Here is a 24,716-nt window from a genome sequence, read left to right on the forward strand (position 1 = left end):
AACGGAAAACATAAAAGAGTACTTTAGGCCAAGAGATGCATGTCGGGGATATGTTATTTGCATTTATCTACGTCGTTCTTCCCGGGAATGCGAAAATCTCGTGTACCACCGTATCCGGTTACACCCGTGTGCGGAATGACGTCGACGGGCGGAGGGTCGAGGAAGAAAAAAGGGCGATCAGAAGTCGTGCGGCTATCATGTTCCACTCCCGCCCTGCCTCCATCCCCTGGTATAAACGTAATCATCAGGTTCGCGTGCAGTAGCGTGTCATCTCGTGATGGATGGCCTTCTGATGTTGAACGTTTGGCAAACGGGCACGGAAAAACAATTCCTGCAGCGGCATAACGTATATTGAAATAGTTGGTTTATTAAACATATCGTCATGTAAAATAATATTATTGTTACTGTGATGAAAATAATATTGTTACTGTGATTATTAATTTTTTGACACAACAAATTTCGATGTTCGATTTCGGTGGAACGAAAACGCGCGGGAAGGGTTTCCACACTTTTAATTTGTTCTGACTTTTTGATTTCTTCCGCGTTCTTTTAATTGATTCGCATCCGGGAACGCGTGTGAGGATTGACGCGGACTCGCAAGTCCCTCATCGTCTTTATAAATTTCCGTGGTGTTTTTGGTGCTCGAGAAATAAGCGAACCGTCAGTGCGAGCCCTCTTTAGTGAGGCATTGTTATGCGAATGTTTTATTTGCACGCTGCAGACGTTCCCTTTACGGTCCGCCGCTTTATTCGGACTTCAGACGTTTTCGTTACGCTGTTTCCGTTTCACGTATAATGGAAATAGCGGCACGAAGTTTACGGCTGTCGTATTACTTATATATTGTGGCGGTAAAGTGTGGCGCGAAGAGAGATTCATCGTGGAAATTCGCGAAGAAGCAATTACGGTCGGCGACTCGCCTCTTTATTTTGCACGCACGAATTATTCGGCGGGATTTGCGTTAGTCGTAATTACGTTCGATTTCATTATCGACTGCGGAGGGCCACGCTGGAAGCGATTGGGTTCATTATTGGTTTCGATATAATTAGATCGTGCCGTTTCATTAATTTGCTTTGCGCGTATGTTGCTGACTGTCGTTAAACTGTGTCACATCTCGCCACGCGCATCGACAATTGCACGGCAAATATTCGTCGTTGTTAACTAACAGTAAACTGCCGGAGCGCCGTGCTAACATTAACGTGCCTGCAAACAAGAAGCTAATTCGACAGAAGCTGAACTCGACTGTACTCACGAAAATTCAACGAATACTCTTGACGATGAATTTAAAATGATAATTCCAAAAATACAGGAATTAATTGCCATGGAAGAACAGATTGGCACAATGCTATTTCCCGAAGCGGTGTTTTAAGCAATGGAAAATAGCGATTGCTAATTATACCGTTAAAAATTGTGCATCCATATGTTAAAATTTTCTTGTGTTGCCATGTTTTGATTACTACTTCAATGTAAAATTAACATACAACTGATATGTTATTACTTTTATAACAATTTTATATGTTACATTAATGTTAACTTCATAACTTAACATTTTGTGTATGTCTCTTAGAAATGGAATATTATTTCAAATGCTTTTAACACAATAATTTTAAACAATCAACATGTCACAAAGTCAGTTTAACATTCTAAAAGAAGTTAAAGTAAATCTTCAAATAATCATGAACTTTGACATATAAAATAATCAAATTTACTAAGATTAAATGTTTCTATCAAAAATAATTTAAGTTGAAATAATTACTATCATGTGTTAATATAACATAAAAAGTAAATGTTCATATTGTATGAACGAAAATGTTCTATCAACTTTTCTGATGAGTTATTGTAACTTCTCTTCCATGTAGTTTTCAATTACTTTGTATGTTATTTTTACATCACACTTAAAGTTACAATTATTATTATTAGCTGGCATTCAAAACTCGAAAGTTCATAGCTGCAATTACCAAAGTTCGCCATCGATCCCTGTCCTGAGCTACTGCCTCCCAATCCCCACTCTCGGCGCCTATATCATTGAGATCTGACTGAATATTGTCTACCCATCTACGTCTTGGTCTACCTAACGGTCTCTTGCCATTTGGTCTACCCGTCATAATTTTATACGCGGTTCTATCCTTTCCCATACGCGCGACATGACCCGCCCACCTTAATCTGTGTGATTTAATTACATTAATTATATCCGGACTATCATAAAGTTTATGCAGCTCGACGTTGTGTAGTCTCCGCCATTCCCCCGTTTCCTCATCGCGTTTCGCCCCGAAAATTTTCCGTAATACCTTATTCTCGAAAACCCTAAATTTCTTTTCACCTTGTAAAGTAAGTGCCCACGATTCACTTCCGTACAAAGCTACCGGGAGAATAATGGTTCGATATATTCTAAGTTTTAAACGCCTAGATAATAACCGCGACCCAAGTAATTTACGGACCGAATAAAAGGCTGCATTTCCCGCGTTGATTCTTTTCTTAAGTTCTACCCCAGTATCGTTTCCCTGATTAATAATCGTTCCCAAGTATTTAAAATTGTCTACTCTTTCGAATATATTATCGCGAACCTGTAAATTATCGTTATCCTGATCCCTACTAGTTACCATGTATTTGGTCTTTTCCACACTACCTGTAAACCGAGATATTTAGCATAATCTATCAATAATTCCGCATTTCTTATAATCGTTTCCTTATCGTCGCCTAGCCACGCAGTATCATCCGCATATGTTAAAACTTGAGTTTTACCGTTCAACTGCAGGCCATCCCCACTCTTCTGTACTTCTCTAATTGCATATTCTAAAACTAAATTAAATAAAAGAGGGGATAATGCATCGCCTTGTTTTAGCCCACTATGAATATCAAAAGTGTTTCAGATTTTGTTACCGACTTTTATTCTACCCTTTGTCTCTTTTAAACAAGCCTGAATTAAACTATTTAATTTTTTGGGTACCCCTATATAGGCCAGAATTTTAAACAGTGTCGCTCTGTTAATTGAATCGTATGCTTTTTTAAAATCTACATACAATTGATGGACTGGTTGACCAAATTCCCATTTTTTCTCTAAAATTTGTCGAAGAGCTTAAAGTTACAATAACAAAAATAAATGTAAAATATTGTGTTAATTACTTAACATTTCTAGTTTGTCAAGAAGTAACATATGACGAATGAGTTACTTTAACTTAAAATTTAGAGTGGACTTTCTGGGACATGCAAAAAATGTTAAAATTAACATTTTATTTTTTACTGTGTAAGGACGTAATCGATCGAATATATCGCCGAATTTATTTGATATGCAAATTACAGTGCGCTAATTATTCGCTAGCTTCTATTTGTGCTTTGCCGTACGTCCATTAGCAGGGACGGATTAAAGTAAATTGCCGCTGTGGGCCTAATATTATTTCTGCCCCTTCATTCATTTATGTCCTTCATTAGTTCATGAAATTTTCTCAGTGATCACCCAAGTTGCTCGTATCTTTCCTTTGGTTTGTCTTCGTATCAAAGGTTCCTTTCTATACAGCTCTCACGATACTCTCCTCTAAATCGTCACTCCTGACATACGACTGCCGGCTCTAACGTCTCTCCCTTTCGTTTGTCACGCGCTCAATGCTCGCTCGCTACCGCGCTATCCCGTTTATAGCCTATTGGTTTTTGACTCATTTTGCCGCCCCTCAAATTTTGCCGCTGTGGGCTCGAGCCCACTCTGGCCCCTTTATATTAATCCTACACTGTCCATTAGTAACGATCACTCATCGGTATGTTAATATTGGCAGCGGTGGAGATAAACAATTAAAGCACAAAGACCAGTCTTATTTACCCGCTTCTAATTAACCGCACGATAATGAGTGCCGGCCACATCAACGCAGTCCTGTACTCGTAGCACGGAATGTCGGAATAAACACCAAGTAGTACCCACGGAAGGTCCTGTCAGTGTCTACTTTCGATTTAAGGAACCGGAGAAAAAAACGAGAAAGAGACAGGTAGATTGGTGGAAAAGCAGCACGCTCGCGCGACGCCCTTTGCGAACGCAAACTAGCAAAGCAGGGTAGTTTAGAAATCGGAAGAAAAAAACCTTGACAGAGAGAGAGAGAGAGAGAGAGAGAGACGAAGAGAACTCGTCGAGACGAAGGCAGCATTTAAAAAAGCTGTGAGGCGGAAAACTCGGAGACGGCCGCGAGAGACACGGGCGGAAAATTCGCGGGGAACGCGGGGAATAAATAAGGAAAGCACAGCGGGATTTTAGCAGCAAAAAGGCCGTGGGGAATTGCGAGGGACGAAGAGGCGAGAAAGGAGGGAGCGACGGGAAGATGGCCGTAGGTAGGAAGGGCAAGATCAGTAAAGCAGAGGAAGAAGCCGACACGCTGAGGGGGACGAGCGTACGTAGAGAGAACGGGAGGGCGGGAGGGCGGGAGAGTCGGAGGCTGGATGCTGAGCTGTATCGATCTCTTCTCTCCTCCGTCGGTACGTGACGTCACCGACATACCCCACCAGCGTGGAGGAAGGGTGATGATACGCTTGTCCTTCGATCACGAGACGGCGAGCTCCTCTCAGCCTTGGCCATTCATTCAGCGGTCGGCGATATTTATTTCGGTGACGGCCGCGCGAGTGCCCAGCGTATCCGCCACGTTCTGTGACGGGCACGTCATACTTTTCTCCACTTTCCCTCGCGAGGCAACCACCGGAGGGTGGTCCCCGTCAACTTTGCTCCAGCTTTCCGTTACCTTCCCTTCTGTCAGCGTCGTCGGTCGCCATAATCTTCTCCTTCCGCTCGAATCACGTGTAACTGAATGCGAGTTAGCGAGATACCGTGAAGAAAAGAGTGTTTACCTCGCTCGCTAAATACTTCTCCCTTTTACTTAATTTCGGTCAATTTGATTATATTATTGCGATAATTTCGGATTTAGGTAATTTTAACTTCTATTCGTTGAACTGAAACGAGCAATGACACTGAGAGGGTTCGGATCGTCGCAATCAGTTTAGCGTGCCTACATAGTAAAGGCGGAAACGTTGTTGGTTTCAATTTCTGGCCTCCATCGATCACGAGGCAGGACGTATCGATCGCACCTAGCGGAGATTCAGCTATTACTCTTACAATAATGGTATTACCTAGGAATTTTACACGAAAAGAAGAGATGAAAATTGCACGGTGCAACGGGGGGTTTAATCCTCGCCGTAAAACGGCGATAGGATCGGCACGCGATGGCCAAGAGAACGGTCGGGGCGGAATTTCAGGGCGTATCGATTCGACGTAAAACGGACGCGCGGGATAGCAGGGTTGTGCAAATTCTGTTAAATTTGCGGCTTTACCAGCTATTAAGTCGGTGCGCGCATATCCGCGCCAAGTGCATGTACATGCAACGTTCCCTCGCTGCACGTGGATCTCCGCGATAAATTCGCAACCGCTCAGTATCTCGTTAATAACCGCGCGAATACGGTATCGAACAACGTATCGGATACGTTAGCTTCGTGGCGGTGAGAAATTCTATTGCATTTCCGCCGGTGTCTAGTTCCGCTCGCTCCGACTCGCTCTCCAAATGTCGGATTTGACCTTTGGCGTTACGCGTTTTATTTTAGTCGTTGTGCATGCACCTTGCACGTACCTTTCATACTTGCTCGCGACCGCCAAACTCGTACGTCAGCGTGGCACATACATTTCCTGTGCAAAGGCGCACGTGATTGCGATCTAAAATGTCTTCTCTCGAAGACGCGAGGTCTGGTACGAATCATCGGGTAGCCAGCTTTGCTCGTTTTCTTCTTTGAAATCGTACTTGATGAACGCCACGTCTTGTTCAGCGCGTTTCACACCGACCAGCCAATTTCATCTAATTTCATCGATCCCTCTGGCTTTCTGATTCCTCTGATTCGCCGAAACTTTTCTTCTTCACTAAATTCCCAGATAAATACCTTGACGGAGCTAATTCGTATTTAGATTTTGTAGACGAGGCAGACGCACGTGAACGTACGCTTTTCCCGCGGTGTTTCATCAAGTTTACGGAGTCATCGGTTTCGAAAGTCGAAGTGGCTGAAAGATTAGATTCTTGAGAGACTCCTGAAAAATCGGATCAATCTCTATTACACTTTGTTCGTTCTTCGTTCTCCGCGTCACGCATTCAATTCGCGAAATGCACGGTAGCTGAAGTCGACGCCTGTCGGTCGTTCCCCGAGGAGAGCAAACTTGCAGGTGGATCTCGCTCGTTTAAACAGCGGATTTCCCCGAACGCTTCTGTATCTCCGTCAGATTGCCTGGAATCGGAGGCCGCGAGCAAGGTCGCGAAAACACACGGTCCGAGCGATTTCTGGAAGTAGATACTGGCGGATATAGCTGTTCCTCCGCAAGACCCTCCCTCCCCAGGAGGATATACGGGGCGGAAACTTTATTTTCGGGCTTGTGAAATATACACGTGATACACATCGCCCAGGCTAGATGCGAGGCCGCGCTTTAAATACTATTCCGCGGTCGCAACAAGATATCGGCTGCAACAAGAAGCGCTGTACGCGCGCTCGCCCGCCTGTCTTATTTGCGCGGGAAGATATTACATTCGGCAGATTATTGCGCAAGCTACATCTCGCCACGTCTCTTCGTTTTGATGACGGCTCCGTCAAGCTTGAAGATTTCCATTTTAGCGCGGATACACGGCTGCCTTTCAAATCTTCGTGGATTGCTTAAAAAAAAGAAATGCGTCTATCAAAAATCAGAGATGCAGTAAGACTTTACGTAATTTTTGCATCAAGATCGCTTTAAGTATGGTCAGATATTAATGGAGCTTTCATATTGACTACCATCTCAAGATTACACTTAAAACGATCTTCGATATAAAAGCGCGCTACGGGTATCACTCCAAATCGAACGTTATCCAAAGCGCTCTTTAAGGGGGGAGCCTGCTTTAGAACGCTGAAAATAAGGTATATTTTACGAATTGTTTTTGGAGAAACTATACAGCGGATCATTATAAAACTTTGATGCATTTATTAGTACATGTTTAAAGATAAAAAAATTATTTTTTTATTTGAATATATCGCCTGTAGAGGTCGTCCTGGAGAAATCTTAGTGCAGCCGCGTCGCCGGCATTGCAAATTGGTGAGCATCCTCCTGCCTCCAAATTTCGTCTAAACTGAAAAATTGAAATACGTTCTCGTTATTTATGAATTCCCATCGTCGATGAACCAAAGAGAGAAGAAAAAAGTTGAAAAGTGCCAAAATGGTGGAGCTTAGAACACAAAAGTACGATTTTTAGGCAAAGTTGTTGAACTTTTTCATGCAAAAGTAATTGTTTAACTTAATGTTTTTATGAATATTAAAGGTTCATCGACGATGGGAATTCATAAATAACGAGAAAATATTTCAATTTTTCAGTTTGGATGAAATTTGGAGGCAGGAGAATGCTCGCCAATTTACAATGCCGGCTGCACTAAGATGCCTCCAGGACGACCTCTACAGGCGATATATTCAAATAAAAAAATAATTTTTTTTATCTTTAAACATGTACTAATAAATGCATCAAAGTTTTATAATAACCCGCTGTATAGTTTCTCCAAAAAACATTCGTAAAATTATACCTTATTTTCAACGTTCTAAAGCAGGTTCCCCCCCTTAATATGAAGTCAATTCAAACATCCCCTTCGATATTTCTCTTTCCGGTTTCCCGAACGCTTTGCTCATATTCCGTTTTGATAACAGGAAAAAGCTGCGGAATTTTTTGCGCAAAACATCGGTCGGCCACCGCGTGCTTCGATTATGATTTCCGCATGCGGAATAAAAAAACCGGGAAAAGCTCGCATCGGGAATAAGCAGAAACAGGTCTACCATGAGAGCAAAGAGCGGACGCGAATCGAAATAGGCAACGATCGGTGGCGTTTCCTCGAGATTCAACGCGCCGCATGACTTCCGACAGCAACTGGGTCGTGTCTAGTCGAACGAGATCATTCAACCGCGAGCACGAACATGTACAAGTATTTATATTTTTGGTAATTATTTAGATTAACGGAGCAACCTCGAATGACCTTGACCTTGACATATGTTGTCACGGTCACCCTCCTGAGTGACCTTCAAAAGGTTTTAGCCGTCGCTCATTGTTTATTAAAAAGTTATTAACAAAAGAAGTTTCGAAAATATAGTAGTTATTTTGAATATTGAAAGACATAAACGACGAACATGAACGAAGGAAGGAAAGTGATTTAACCTAACCTAATCTAATCTAACCTGGTTAAGTTAGGTTAGGTTATATTTTCCGAAACTGGAGCCCTGGACCACATATACGCTCGTTTTTCAGCCCGCTTCGCGGGAGGGCGGGGGGAGGGGGCTTCGCCCTCCCCCGCCAGAATCCGTGCCGTGTACCAGGTGATCAAAATCTGTACGGTGAAATCTGTAACACCGGCTCCGGCGGGGGGAGGGGCGAAGCCCCTCCCCCCCGCCCTCCCGCGAAACGGGCTGAAAACGAGCATATGTGTCCGGGGCTCCAGTTTCGGAAAATATAACCTAACCTAAATCTATTTCTGATTTAAAGGTAAAATTCCATCAAATATACTCTTTCGTAAACGTATGATATCGTAAAATTATGCTCTATTCATTAAACTTTTTTGTTAATAACTTTTTAACAAACAACGAGCGACGGGTGAAACCTAATGCGGGTTATTCTGGAAGGTGACCTTTGCAATATATGTCAAACTCAAGCCCTTGCTTCGCGTGGACAGTTGAAAATTCGTGCAAAATCATTAAACTTCTTTTGTTAATAACTTTTTAATAAACAATGAGCGACGGCTAAAATCTTTTGAAGGTCACTCAGGAGGGTGACCCCTATAATATATGTCAAGGTCAAGGTCATCCGAGGTTGCTCCGTTAAACTAAATAATTACCATATTTTTTTACATACACACACAGAGTGATCCGACTACACGAAAGAGAAACAGATACACAAAGAGATACACAATGATTGTAGGACACTTTTCCTCTCTTTCTCTGTTTGTCCTCTGGACACGCGGGGCGGAGGGCGAAAATAAAACCCGCGGCCCGTGACGAACGTGATTAATGTTAATTCGGACTTGATTCGCTGCGACTAGAACTCCGGCTTATCAGTTTAACTACTTGGCGCTCGCACTTTGATTTTCGCAATTGATTTAAGAGTCACTGCGGGGAATCACTGCTCCGAGGAAATGTAATTGATTTCGGCCGAAAGCACGTGAAACGTGTGCTTTCCACGCGGCCGAGCGGAGATTCGGGTAGAAACAATCGTTAACGCAATAAACGTTTGGGCGTATCGCAAGAATAATGCTCAAAGGAATTCCGAAGCCCCCAGAGAGTCCTGACGAGGCTGCTGCCGAAACAAAGATGCGCTCGGTAAACGCTCGGTAAACGCTCGGTAAACAAATAAATATGCAAGTTGTACGCACAAATATCACAAGAATAAACGAAGAGAATTTCCCTCGTTTTGCCACAACGACGTCACAAACGCGTTTGAAATTTTCCGTATGCGGCATTTCGTGTCTTCGCGACTTTGTTTGAATACGCCGTCGCGTTTGCATGCGATGGAAATTTCATTGTTCACACGCCGCTATTTTTTCTTCATCCCGCCTGACCATTCATCGTGCGTACGTGCGTGTACGTGCACGCGCACGCGCTGGGGGTGCGGAATTGTTCGCGACGAACGTACGCTCGTTCGTCGAAAGGCGCGCCATAGCACGGAATTCGTTATTGCAACTCCGTACAACGACGGCATAGATATTATTCAGGATGGTCCAGGCGACTGCCGATTCCGCGTTACAATGCAATCTTCGTCGTACGCGTCACGAAGGACGCGTTATCACGTTACAGGAGTTCACGTTACGCACATTTTGCGATATCGCGCGATGCTGGCGTTCGTGTATCCATCTCGCCATATATTCCCTAGATTTCCAATCGACGACGTCGACGATGACTATTTCGATATGCGACGCGGAAAAACTCATGGTGTTGGTGGTGGAATATAAATTCAGGAAGCATGACTGACCATCAGCTGACTGATCAAAATTCGAGAGATTATCAGGAAATGTCTGTAAAAGTACGGACAAATAAAAAGATTATTGTTGAACCAGTTTTTATTTTACAAGTTAGCCTACGCGCGGATGACAATTTGAGCGACATGGTTACGCGATATGCGCGCGCGTAAACTATGCTTACGTATGCTATAACAAGTGTGTTTTGATAAATATGATATTTTCCGATACTTAACAAAGTCCTTTCATGCTGTTCATTTATTAGATGCTCTCTGAAGCAATAAGAGATAATGGATTTATCGATTGGCCGTATTCGTGCCTCTGCATGTACGTACCATCGTCTTTGTTTTACTACTTGAGAACTCTGTTGGAAGTATCAGCGAGCTCTCGCCGCATCGCGGCCAAACGGCCTCTTAAATTTTCCACGATCAGGAAAATCTCCGTTTCTCTGTCTCCTAGTGCATTTCGCTTGTTGATCGAGCTCTGAGAATTGATTTCATCACTCCTGTTCGTCTGTAATTTTTCATAATTAATGAGGTTTAACGTTACATTTCAAATATCCTCGCCTCTCCCGCTTCGAACCCGCTGTAAAAAAACACCCGACCAAGTCCGCCAAATTGCAATGTTGCGAATTGAATCGCGTTTTTCAAAATGACGCGTGTTGAACATTTCCATGAATTTGTTGCAAACGTTATAACAACTGTAATCGAATGACAACGATGAACAATGCTTCACCGCGCGCGCAACTTCTTCTATTTCAAATTCAATTGAGTTGCTTTGTTTGTAAAAATAAATTGGTTCCGGAAATAGGAGATTATTTTCTTCATCGCGGGGTGCAGGTTTAAATAAACTAAGAGATGCGGCGAAATGTAGCGATGTAGCCGGTGAATATTTGCGTGTTTCGCGCGCGACGCCTCATATTTCATGCACGTATCGAGTCGCGATAACTCGCACGAGGAAAGTAGCGCAGTAACTCTTACCAGCATTGATTTGTCTGCCGACAAAACGATTCACAATACCATTTACTTGGGGGGATGGAGACTCGACTTCCGACGGTTGTTGCAGATTCTTGGCGTTGGCTGAAGTACTTCGGTGGTAAAACGCAGTCTTGTTCTTCTGCTTTCTCACATTTTGTTTATTCCTGCATAAACACACGAATATATATGCAGCATTCACAAAACATTCACAACGACGGAATAGCAATAACTCTCACGGCGATGAGATACATTGTAAAATGTAGCGAATAAAAGACAAGTGTGTCAAATCGATATTGGAAAAATGCGACACGCTACAAATCGAAATTTTTTTCGGACGAAAATGTATGTCACATTTCTATTCTCTCCTTATCAGGTTCGCGGCAAGTCGGATTTAACGCGAAAGTCAGAGAATGCGCGACGCGTCTTCGCTTCCAAGCGTCGCTTATCTAATGGATTATCATGAACGCTCTGCGTTTACGCATCTCATACACGCGGTCGGTCCTGGGGATCGGGCGTACTCACGAGCGGGAATCCTTGATACGCTTACGCGCTTTGTACAGCGTGCTGCGAACATCGGCTGCTGTCGATAGGTCAAAGGTGCTGCGGAATATGCGATCGACGGAAGATCGAGAGAGAGAGAGACGGAGAGGGATAACCGCGCGCGCGTTCCTGAAAAGGAGAAAAAAAGGGAAAGGCGGATAAATCGATTGATTAAATTAGCGACGGACCGAGACGCGCTAATAACGCGTGCAAGAGTGGGAAAGAGTCGCTTCTTTCAACCCTCTTCGGACAATTTGCGAGACTCGTGCGATTTTTCCCTCCTCTTCTCTCTCTCTCTCTCGCTAGATCTCGCTGGACCTCTAGATCTCTTTCGCGATTTAACGCGGCATAAATCAACAACCCTTCGGAGGATACGACGGGTGGAACGCACCGGTTCATAAAAAAAGCAAGTTATCTCCTAGCGAACGACTGGGCGCGTTGCCAAGCACGGCAAGATCCATCGCTCTCGTCGGACTGCTTGCTTGCTACCCGGAGTTGACGACCCGTTCCGTACCGACGGCGATCGTGCCACTCTTTCGGGGTGACGTAATGACGTTTGCAAACACAGCCTGCAAGCGGCCTGGGAACCGACGGCTACTATCTCACGATAGTATTGACTCGCGGAGAACGCCGGGACGTCGGAGGGATTATATATCGCCACTTGTCTCTCGCAGTCCGCACAGGGATGAGATGATGGATTTTAAGCCTGTGCATGAAGTCGGGGTGTTAATGAGAATTAATAATGTGCTTTAATAAATGAGTAGATGCATCATTGAAATACAATAATTGAATAATTCATTGTTGAATAATAAATGGTACGCGATAAATGATGGAAATGAATGATAACACCTTCGCTAAATTATTGGCTGATTTTTCGTGCCACACACTCGAAAATTCCTAGAATATTTTTTAGAAAATTTCGAGAAGGAGCAAGCGACATGATCTCGAGATATCTCGCATGGGGGATCGCCCGCATCATAAACACGAAGCGGAATTTGAAAATTGGGGTATAGGACGTTCCCGGGAACTCGTCTGGGAACATAACGGTCCCTTTATGAGCCTTAATAAATCGTAACATACATACGAGCGCCGTTCATACACAGTCACGGCCTCATAGGGGAGAGTCGGTGTAAAATCGCCAATAAAAGCGTTATGGAATGCTACGGGGATTTATGAAACCGCGGCAGGCTGCGTCATGTATCCACGATATTTTGGCCCCTTGGGCTTTATTAAATTTGCAATGTTACCTTGCGCGCACCCGTCGCAGAAATGGGAATCGCGGCCGAAATAAAACCAAACTGCGCACGTTGCGGTAGCTTCAAGCAGCCGGAAAGCTGCTCGAAAATTCAATGAAGTTTATCAAATAGAACGTTTACCTCGCTCGATGATCATGGGTCTCACCTGTGCGCGCTCTCGTTGATCGAGTGCTCCGATTCTTTCGAGAAATTGCACATTCGGCCGTCCAACTGGATAACATACGGGCACGACCGCACGACCGCATCGAATGACTCGCCGACTGGAACAATTTCATTGTCGTTTTTGCACCGTGATAGTTCTCCAACGAAAATTGTGTCGAATCATTTTTCTAACAAAACATCGATATCTTTTTGACGATCTCGAGGTACTAGTAAAAATTTGTAGTATACATAATATTTAAGTATGTATAAAAAAATTACGATATATCGGGTTGACTGAAAAGTTCGATTCAATATAACATATTTGAGTGTGTAAGAGTGCTTGATATTATATTTAATATTATACAGTCAAGTATAAATAAAAATACAGGCGTATCTTTATTTATACTATTATGATATTTTTATCAAACTTTCGAATATTGTTTCCGATTGTATGACTATCATTTGATCACTCCGGTGATCTCTCCAGAACTTCCCGAAAATTCCTCTCTTAAATTTCGCTTTTTTATTGAGTCGTTTTTATCGGAAAACCAATTTCCTGTTATCGATACCGGTGGGCCCAAAGTCGTTGTTCGACACATCGAGGGATAAGGTCTCTAGTTCCACGCAGCCAGAAGAGAGTACCTCGGCAATCGCTATACCAGCTTCCGAAGTTAAGTTACAGGCGCTGATGTTCAATGTCTGCAAAATTTTGCTTCTCACTAGAACTGAAAATGATAAATTAACAAAATCTATAAGTCGCAATAGTCTTTTACGCAAATGAAAGACATTCCTGTCAAAACTTTATTACGTTATAAGTAACATGTTACAAGTAACATTGCAAGATCTAACTACAAGATTACCTTAAAAATGTGCAACATTTACAAAATACAGCAATATTTTTCTCATTAAATTAACAATGTGAAACATCACTCATACTCTCATTAGCTTTTAATTCGTTTCAACGAGATCTAAAATCTAAATTTAATCAGACTCAAAGGTTAACAGTGTAGTTTCAAGATATTCTTATTCATAGATGCATAGTTGGAACTATTATTTCCGTAATGAGCGTGTATGCATTATGTCCCCGGGGAAAAAATTGCGACGGCGACATTCTACCTGTGGCGACGGGTGCTATTGGCCTTTCATGCATTTTTATATATAATGGAAGCTCTAGTCACGTGCCGCGCGTGCCGTAACACGCGATCTGTATGCACGCGCATGCCACGATTCGCTATTCAGCTTGCATTTATTTAAATAATTCAACATGCCGCTTATGTCCTGCACTTTCGACCCACGAGTCGATTTCGCTATGCTAATGCTTCGAGATTATGTGCACTCGGATCTCCCTTAAAAATCAGCGATAAGCACCGCGACTTCGTGCAACGAGAGATCAAACGTGGTATTTTAATCCATTTTAGGAACAAAATAAATTAAACGCACGCGCGCTCGATACGCGACCTTTTACAGTAAAATGCAAGATAACGCCATCTTTTCATTTGAATTTCTCTTCAGCGAGATTTTTCTGAAATATCTAACTTTCGCATATAAAGTGTTGTTAAGCGCGTTTGACAACGATATCTAAAAACGTAAAACACCGATAATAAGTTTAAACTTTTAAAATATTTTTTTAGATAACGGAAACATTCGCTGAAAAACTTCACAACGTTTCGGTTGTTCCATTAAATCTGTATCGCATACACGTATATCGATCAATTTTGTTAGTTTCTCGGGAGGGAACGAGGAATGCAAAGTCCGTGAAATTCCCATTGTTCGGCGCAAATGTGCGACGCATCTCGTATAGTGTCCGGGATAAAGTAGCAGCAACTGCTACTACATGCAACATTAAATTTCAATTTACCCCGGCGAGCTTTATATTATCCGGCCACTAAATTCCGCGGAAAACACCCCATTGGATAATCTTCGCAGCAACGCTGCGCTCTCAAGCAAAGAACTGAAAGAATTATCTGTGTCACGATATCGTTCCCGACTAGTTCTAAGGACAGAGCTCTTCATGGAGTTAGTAAATCAGCACAATTGCTGTTTACATCCGTGTTTCCGTGTCATATCCGTAGTTTCCTACTGCCTCTCACTACGCAAATGGTGAGTTTCTCGACGCGCTCCAAATACTTTTGAATTTGGTCGGAGCAGAGATTTGCAAGTTATTACAGAACGGAGAATCTATTATATTATACACACACACAAGCCGAAAGATATAATTCAACAGAATTTTTAATGTATTTGCGCTCACTACCATGTTACGGTATTCATATCCGCAGCCGGAGTTCGCGAAGTCTTCTTTAAATACTTCTTTAAAAACTCGTCGACCCTTTCACCGCGAAACTATTCTAACTCAGCAACGAGTTTGATTCTTTCTTGAGATACAGAACCATTTGTTTCGAGTTTCGAGGCCGCAATTTTTTAAATCTTGATTGAGGTATTCTTCGTATTTTATTATTTCTTTCTTTATACTTGAAAATATTGGTTTATGTAAGTTAAACATGAAACGAAGAATGTCCAAGCAAAACTTTTTTTATTTTGCACCTTTGCAAAAAATAAAAAATTCTCGGGTCTTTTTCCAATGTAAAAAATATGAGTTTTCCATTCTTTCGAATATTATATCTATGTCTCATGTATTTTGCTTCATCAAAGCAAACATGAAGCGTGACAAACGACAAACGTGCAGACTCACGCGCGCATATGTGATTAGCTCCCGCGTCTTCCAGGGGATTCAATCTGAGATTTAGATCCCTCAGAGCCGACGATTTCGCTTTCAATATTCCGTGAATGATACCAGCCACTCCGCTCGGTCCTACATTGTTGTTAACCAAGTGCAAGGTCCTTAGCTTCCGATGCATGGACAGGAATTCAGCCACCGCGTGCGCACCGGTGTCGGCCAATTTGCAATGCGACAAATCCAATTCTTCAATCTGCACATACGAAACAATGAGAATGGTATCATTTGATAACCAAATTCAATGAAATAGGCGTGAGAAGATTTCACTCGCCGATTTTTCGGCGCAAAGAAAGAGTCGTTGCTTGCATTACGGATTTATCCGCTTACGTTATCGTTCGACGCCATTCCTTGGAGAATGGCAGCAACTCGGGGCCGATCCAGATTACTACGGGTTAAACTGAATTTCCGCAATTTCGGACTGGCTTTAATTCCCTCGCCCAGGCTCACGCAGTCCTCCAGCGAGAACCTGCTTGCGCGGATAGACATCTTATCAGTCATCGTTTCGCATTTCCGGAAACTTTGCCCACTCACTTGAAGTCCCGCCACTCGAAACCGTCGTTCATGTAGATCATGCCGAAGTTCAAGTAGATCTCGACGAGATGCGGCAGTTGCGGCAGTATAATTGCCATGGGAATATGATGTACGATGTCCTCCTCCCTCGAAGTTGCCTTTTCATCTTCCGCATCTACTTGCTTCCCCGGTGACCTGCAAGTCACCGATCCAAATCGTATCTAAAATACAATTTCATCAGTGATCGGTGTTCGATCAACTGACAACCGATCACGTGATTCGCACCATTAATTAACCAATTAATGGTGCGAATAGTTAAGAAGCTTTATGTTCCCAAGATTTCCGTTCAAGATCCGAGATCGCGCGCGAGAAACGCCTTGCCTTGTGATGGAGTAACAAAGAATTCAGGAAACACTAAATTTAATTATTAAAATCTGAAAATTGAGAAGATTTAAAATAAGAAATTAAAAATAAATTCAGATAAACAAATATTCAATATTTTTCCACGCACACGTGCATTTGTCAGAATACTTTGAAAGTTTTCATTTCACGAACTCTTGGCAATTTTAGCTTTCTATGTACATATTTTTTATTTATCTGCGTAGCTGTATTGACTGCTAGATTATATTTCTGTATCATTAATTACTTCGCGATGTAAAAAGTGGGGAGAAAGCAGCTTTGCGCTTTATGCGAGGAAAAATGTTTCTCTCGGGACTCGTCGTGCAAACTCGCGCATAACGTTTAGCGTGTATTATTAAAAAAGTTAATTCGGATCGCTACTTAATGGTTATTTCGCGGAACTTAATGCATTTGTTTCAGTCAGGGTTTTGCAATCAATATTGGTCGATGGATTATGCCGCACAAACTGCATTACATATGTAGAGGCCTCTACTCGCACGATACTCGCAGTGAATAATTGAAGAACGGCGTGTACACGGCGCGCAAAATTAACCGGCAGATATGTGCCAGATATGTCGGATGTGCTAGATTGATACGAAATAGAATTTCAAATAAATCCCCATGCGTGCACCAAGAAAGACGATGCTCGGCAGTATTAATTAGCACAACACGCAATGATGTTTGCCGCGAATAATGTTTTGCGGAAAAAATACATTCGGCCAGGTCGTTTCTACATATCAAGAGGACTCATACATTCCGTCGAGGAATGCATCTGCATTTAAGCTTCCTTAATAAATTACACTGCTGATCACTCTGCGAGTCTGCAATTGTACGTGCGAAATTAACTTTCTGCCAATATGCGCGAAAAATGTATTCATCGAAAACTTTGGTAATTGGATCATGTTCATGTGAATTATTTAGGTAACTATTTTTATAGGCATCACTTTTTTCCGTACTGCACACAAGAGGCATCTTTATAATATATTTATTATTTTTATTTTCCATTAGTCCCAATCCCGAAACGTAACATAAAGGGAAAATAGGAAAGCAGTTTAGATGCGCAATGAAAACACATGATTCGGGGGAAGAATAGGGAAATCTCACAACGGATTTATATGGATTGCTCGAAAAGGGAGAGCAATTCTGGTGTGATCTGAGGAAATTACTTTCCTCGAGATATCTCTCGCGGCTTCCAATTAAATGCGACTATGATTTCCGGAGTGTGATTCGCAGTAGGTCGCCACCGCAGAGCTACCACGATTCGCAACTTTGCTTATTAAAATCGCATGGGATACGCGCCGAGTAATGAAGAAGCGTTCTCGAAGCTATCAATGCTCTCGCAAAGAGACGCGCTCTGCTATTAACAGGGCTTTACAACTTCATCAGTTTAGAATTGCAAATGTTTAACGACGAATCAGCTTGGGCTTAAAGTAGATGGAATTCCCGGACGATATCGTAATCTTCCTGCAATCTTGACGACAAATATTGTTACATTGAAATATCATAAAGGCATTATCCCTTAGTTAATTTCAAATTTATTACGCTTTGATAATTTCTAGATCAAAATTTGATTACTGTGATATTTAATGGGAAAGTTATTAAAATTTATAATAGTGAAGATAATAAATCTCTTCTTTTTTTCTCTTCTCTTTGCTTCTCTTTACTTTATTTTGAAAAATGGGTAATAACGCATGCGTTTTCGCGCAATAAACATGGAGATAAAAATTTCATTTTACAAAGTGAAAATTCATATTTTTTACTCGGACGCTAACATTTCTCGCTTTAATAACAGCAGCGCAGCAAACTTCACTGCAAAAGCTTATCAACGAGGAAGTTAATTAATGTTCTTTCTCGCGAAAGGGATACGAGCGGAGTCTTTTTGCTCGTTTTGCCCGGAATTAATTTTGAAAACGCGATCGCGGAATTCTTTTTCGCGCTTACTCGTTCCAACTTTGTTACAGTGGCAAGAGACTCTGCCCTGCTCCGACCCCGCGGCCGTAACTATGCAAATTTGCCTTTGGTACTTTTTAAATAGCATCCTCCGTTCTCGTCGACATTTTATGACACGGTTTTAAGGAACGCGAGTGAAATAAAACTGAAACGACGACGAGGTGATGCTAATAATTCTCCCCGGGCGACATCCGGTCCATTAAAATCGTTTAGATTGGGAATTACGAATGTAAATGAGCTCGGGAATATGTCGGCTAACTTTAGAATTAGCGATAGCGGTCCGAATATACGTTCGACTGAGACTGCTGTTACAATGCGTAACATGAATCTTCCCTGCGATATCCCAAGCAAATCGATATTTCGCCAATTTGCTGCACATGCAAAGTCGGATAATCCGTTTTTGATTCTCGCGGTGGTAATTCTGCAACTGCGAGACGAGATGCATTGTGCGTTCTTGCTCGTGTCATCTCGTCGTACAGCTTGTTGCTGGATTATCGTCCACTTTGTAATGCACATAGCTGGCCATCTAGAATCAGCGCTCGCGCTGTCATCGTATCAACTTGGCCACGATTGTCGCAATTGCGCGGGAATTTACGCCGCTCGGGATCTAAAATTGCTCAATGGCCACGACGAATTGTTAACGCGCAGATTACGGCCCCCACTCGTACATATAATTAGCAACGTTAGTGTATTAACAACTGTATTACGCGCGCTCGCTCGCACCTGTCGTTCGTGATTTGACGAACTTGGCACGATCGGATTTCTTCGCGAGTGGCTTCAATGGTCTTCAATGGTCAGGCGAAGCTATACAGGGTGTCCCGGGTTTTAACCGACAAACTGCGGGAGCATATTCTACTAGTGGAAATAAGAAAAAATTCTTATATCGAGTTTGCTTAGAAATGCTTTATTACAAAGTTATAAACCAATATTGAAAAGAAATATCAGATAAGTAACAACGGAACATAGTGTAGAATTTGGAAGGTCGAAGACGTTTATGTACGTGTATTCACATGTATTCATGTTCACTATGTTGAAACGATTCAGTACGATTGTTACTTTCACAACAGTAGCCGTTAGATTTCGATCGTCGTGTGAACTAGCGATTACTATCAGAATGCCAAAAGTGTTTTCAAATGAGGAATACACCGATATTCATTTCGTGTACGGATTCTGTGACGGAAATGCACGAGCTGCCGTACGAGAGTATCGACGTAGATTTCCTAACAGGAGAGTACCAGATAGATTTAAAGCAACGAATTACTAATTCAGTCACTGAGATGCAACAAAATTTTCAGGAATGTCGTACCGTAACAAATTCTGTACTACGTCGATGTCTAGCTCGTATCGATGTGCAAGGACAACATTTTGAAACGCGTCACTAAATCATTGCGTAGATAATTTTTATTTTTGTGAAAAAATCCGTTGTTACTTATCTGATATTTCTTTTCAATATTGGTTTATAACTTTGTAATAAATTTCTAAGCAAACTCGATATAAGAATTTTTTCTTATTTCCACTAGTAGAATATGCTCCCGCAGTTTGTCGGTTAAAACCCGGGACACCCTGTATACAGGTACATAGAGTATTTGGTAGCAACGTGGCGAGCTTTCGAAGCGCAAATCTATTGAATTTCTCTCGACAGGAGACTAATGAGTCAATCCCGGATATCCGCGAACACGCTTGGAGGCATGACGATGAGTAAAAAGCACCGTCAGCCGTGGGACAAGCGATCGGCAACGTCGAGAGAGGAATCCCAAGCGATTCGTCCGATCAACCCCTGTTGCCTCGGACCGCAAAGCGGCACCACAAAGGCATCACAGTGGCGCAAGACGAGCTAGGAGAGGGTGCCAAGATATCAGTTTAGATGGATCGCTGCAGACTCGCTGGTGCAATTGCGGAGCAAAAATTGCAAATTTCGTGAGAACGTGATGACGAAGGGGATGATGTTATCCCGGGAACCCGCGATCTTCCGGCGTGCCCGTGGTCATAATTGACCCCCTAGATAGCCCGGGCCAATTATAGCAACGCCACGCTCTCGCGCGCGGTATTTACACGGGAGTCCATCGCACTCATGGATCTTCAAGTGCAAGCACTTACGTCTCTAGCCGACAAACTGACCGGCTCTAATAATAATTTTCGGATGTTCTCGAGCGGTCATAAATACCGCGAATTTCGGGCGCGAGACGGTGCAAGGTCTGGACACATGTACACGACGGCGTACAAATGCGAGCGGTAGCGAGACGCGCGATGATTGATGAGCGAGGGAGTTTTTCGCAAACAGCGAAAAACTTTGGCAAGCTCCCGTGACTCTGAGAAAATTCAACATTTGTTTTACTTTAGCCATTTGACTGTTTGAGCGAAAAACTGCGAGATCCACCGGCGTTCCCAGTTTTCTCGTCGTTCCGAGTTATACTTGGACAAGCGAAGTCACGTTTCGAAACGTCGAATCGCAAACGCTGCGTATTATAATTGCTTGTTTGCGAAGCGATCTCGGTGTCAAATCTAAATTTCAACGAAATTCTAAGGATTCACGAGAGGAAATTAGATGTAGTATGAAAACTTGCGCAATTCTTTCAGAAGAGTTTTCCAAATACATCGATGGTTACTCCACGAGTTGACAAGTGAGTTGTTCATTTATATTTAATTTTGGTCGTTTGGAAAAACCCGCTGTTTTTAATTGGATACGTGTTGCTTTAGTCTACCGTGACTGATTGTTTTCCCGCGCGTAAGAAACAGTGTTGTATAGCTTTAATTGAGTTTAATTCGTCTTACTTGGTCGGCACGAGAGAGCGAAGCCGTATTACATGTACGTAGTCCTTCACAAGAGTCATTAGTTTCTTGCATTCCTCTTTTTGAGGCTCAAAGTAGCTTGCTTCCAAAGTCTCCAAATACTCGGCCAAGTGACGCTCGCAACATAATCGCCGCCACGAACCGCCATGCTCGCTTGGATCGTTGTAATCCCACCTGCAATGGAAATTAAATTAAACTTGCGCAAGTAATTACCTCATCCAAACGCTTTTAATGTCGATCGATCGATCATACATGTAACTTCCGTTCCGGCAGTTTAGATGATTGTCATTTGTTTACGTAAAATCGCTCGCGCTTCAACGAACAAACACATTTCTTGCAAGTAAAAGGCATTTTAATGAAATAATTAGATAAAACTTTAATGAAACAATTTTAATAAAACAAGATCAAAATTTGAATTAAAATGTAAGTACGATAATAAATTCAAAATTAAAATTATAATAAAAAGGTCAAAAATATCATTAAAATTAACAGAGTTTACAGTTATGAGACTATGCAATAGAATTAACGTAAATTTCCATGTCGAGAAATGGTCATCATTTATCTAAGCGATGATCCGCAATTTTGTCATGTACATTTCATCCATTCAGGATAGCACTTCACTGTTATATATCTCGTGTTATCATACAATGGCGCACAATAAAAGGGTCATGTATTCTTCTACCTATCCTTGGCCGCGCGTTCCCAGTAAAATCCATCCTCAATCCTCGTTATCGTCAATTCGAAGGGGAGATCAGTCGGTAGTGTCTCCAACAACACGTCCCTGTCGACGCACGTCGGCAGATCCTCCAGAACAGGATTATCCTTCCATATCGAGACTATGACACGAAGCGCGAGGATTTTTAAATCGGGGATTACGCCGTCGTCCCAGGAGACGTCCTCTGCTCGTAGGGTTCTCCCTTGCTCCTGCGGTAACGATGAGGTCTCGGGCGAGCACCTGCGAGAAGGTCGATTTGCCAGAATAAATGGAAATAACGTACATGTATATCATTTAGGAGAACTTGATACAGACATTGTGAACTTGAAAACGGAAATCAAAATAGAAATAGTATCAGCGCTCGATATATAATATTAGGTCATTAACTAAGTTAATGACTAATTAATAATTAAGTTTTCGTTAAGGTATTCCGAGTCGCGTCTAGATCCCGATACAACTCAATGCGATATTTTGGAGAATTGTTTTGTTTTTTTAAATTTTTATTTATCCTGTTATAAAATTAATAACGACAAGTTGTGTTGTTATAATTATGTGTTTAATTTGATTCGCCATTTAGACGCAATCTGAGTCACTTACTTAATAACGTAATATCTCTCAATGTATTTTCATTGGAGAGAGTATTCAATCTACTCAATGTAGTCTCTTCCGCGAGAGCATATTGAATACTGAACAGGAAGAGGTCTGTTATTTCTGACTGTACACCTCATTTTAGTATTTCACTTAATGTACATTAAATATTTGAGAAACTTGATGTACTCTTCCACGAGAATGCATTTAGTATATACACATACATAATCTATTGAATACATTAATACGCGCATATATTGGGTTGGCCAAAAAGTAATTGCGTTTTGTTTTATATAAATAAAAGGCGAATTTTTCATGGGAAACAAAAACTTTATTAAACAATATATTGTCCATTTTGTTTGATTATCTTTTGCCATTTTTCAGGCAACTTCATGATTCCGCGCTCAAAAAAGTTCTTATCTTTTTCAGCAAAAAACAATTCCAACAACGATTTCATATCCTCATCAGCAGTAAAGGTTTTACCATTCAAGGCGTTTTGCAAAGAACGAAACGAATGGTAATCTGATGGTGCCAGGTCTGGCGAATATGGTGGATGTGGCAACATCATGGTAACACATCCCATCCAAGCTGCAACAATTTTTCACGAGTGACCAAACTTGTACGTGGTCTAGCGTTATCATGGTGAAACGCAACACCTTTGCGATTCACCAATTCTCGACGTTTCTGTTTGATGGCATCATTTAATTTATCCAGTTGACGACAGTATACGTCTGAATTAATGGTTTGATTCCTTGCAAGCAGCTCAAAATACACAGTCCCACCAGACTGACAGCATAATCTTTCTTTGGCGAATATCTGCTCTTCAAGTGCTTTGAGCAGGTTCATCACGCTTGCTCCACGATCTTTTTCGTTTGACGTTGTTGTAGACGATCCATTTTTCGTCGCCTGTTATCATACGTTTCAAAAATCGATCATTTTCCTCACGTTTCAAAAGAGAATCGCAGATGTCAATACGCTTAGTGAGATGAATTTCTTTCAGCTCATGTGCTACCCAAATATCGAGCTTACTAATGTATCCAAGTCGTTTTAAATGGTTTTCAACACTCGATTTCGATACGTTAAGATTCTCAGCAATCTCTCGTGTCGTTAAACGCCGATTCGAATCGATCAGTGCCTTTATTTTGTCATCATGAATTTCGATTGGCCTTCCTGAGCGTGGTGCATCTTTCACATTAAAATCTCCAGATCGAAATTTAGTAAACCAATTTTGACACTGCCGCAGTTTTAAAGCATCTTCGCCATATACATCAGATAACTTTTTATGAGCTTGCACAGCGTTTTTCCCTTTTCGGAAGTAATAAAAGAAAATATGACGAAAATGTTCTTTTTGATTTTCCATTTTGAAGTCGACGGCAAAGAAACAATTGTTAACGAAATCGTGTACTTTCTTTTTCTAAAACAAGCTTGAACTGTGAGTTGTTAACGTACATAATGAATTTGCGGTTTAGAATGAAGTTAGTTACATTTCAAGACATGTATGTCCATGTATTGGAAAAAAACGCAATTACTTTTTGGCCAACCCAATAGAATGCGATCTATAGAGTACATATTTTCACAAAAGAGTACAACGAAGTATGAATAAAAAGTATGATAAAAAAATTTTTTAAATGACGTATGACAACAGAAAGTACACTTATTCATCATATACTACTCTTTACTTTACCTGTAAGCGGCTAGCACGTTCTTCGATATCGTATGTGGGATTCTCATCGTTCAGTCTCTGTGTAAAAACGAAAAATATATTATAAATTACTTCGCTGCTTCGCGGAATATCGTCGCGGATGATTAATGATACATTTCTACCGTCTCTTTGATCGTCTCTTACGTCGGCCGACACACGCGACGATATACGTCGATTAATAAAGATATTTTACTTGTGCAATTAGCTTTACGGACTGTCTCTTGTCAGCGCGATTCAATATCCCGAAATTGGGGCAGCCGATGTCACCCCTTGAGCCCTCGTTGACGGGGGAACGAGGTGCAGCCTACCATAGCGATATACAATTTTCGACCCACGAAACAACATCGCTGCTCGTCGTAAGCGATGCTCGTTCATATACGGGGTGTCGCTTTAATCTCGCGCCTCGACGACTGCGGATCCACCGAGCGGGATCATTTTTCACGTTTTCTCTGCT

At 41.9% G+C, this 24,716-nt stretch overlaps 2 protein-coding genes across 6 annotated transcripts in view; one reads left to right on the forward strand and one right to left on the reverse strand.

Moving 5' to 3' along the window:
• The window catches only part of LOC105279445 (Kv channel-interacting protein 1), a 54,005-nt gene that overhangs the window by 24,624 nt on the left and 4,665 nt on the right, over positions 1-24,716 (forward strand). The gene's annotated exons all lie outside the window — the stretch shown is intronic.
• Positions 10,045-24,713, reverse strand: LOC105279444 (dynein regulatory complex subunit 5). The gene is made up of 10 exons (XM_011339217.2): positions 24,245-24,713; positions 21,940-22,212; positions 21,240-21,431; positions 16,140-16,313; positions 15,936-16,074; positions 15,564-15,801; positions 13,444-13,599; positions 12,879-12,993; positions 10,941-11,101; positions 10,045-10,473 (listed from the first exon to the last, which is right to left on the reverse strand). The coding sequence occupies exons 1-10, from the start codon at positions 24,289-24,291 to the stop codon at positions 10,460-10,462; spliced, it is 1,509 nt and encodes a 502-aa protein (XP_011337519.1). The 5' UTR covers positions 24,292-24,713; the 3' UTR covers positions 10,045-10,459.

Source organism: Ooceraea biroi, chromosome 9, assembly GCF_003672135.1.
Source record: "Ooceraea biroi isolate clonal line C1 chromosome 9, Obir_v5.4, whole genome shotgun sequence".
NCBI lineage: Eukaryota > Metazoa > Arthropoda > Insecta > Hymenoptera > Formicidae > Ooceraea > Ooceraea biroi.

Excerpts from the sequence above, each read along its gene's own strand:
- LOC105279444 (XM_011339217.2), bottom strand. The coding sequence starts at position 24,291 with ATGAGAATCCCACATACGATATCGAAGAACGTGCTAGCCGCTTACAG. Across the intron at positions 15,802-15,935 it reads GAATGGCGTCGAACGATAAC|ATTGAAGAATTGGATTTGTC; the intron begins GTAAGCGGATAA and ends TCGTATGTGCAG. Across the intron at positions 13,600-15,563 it reads AGCTAATCACATATGCGCGC|TTCTAGTGAGAAGCAAAATT; the intron begins GTGAGTCTGCAC and ends TATCATTTTCAG.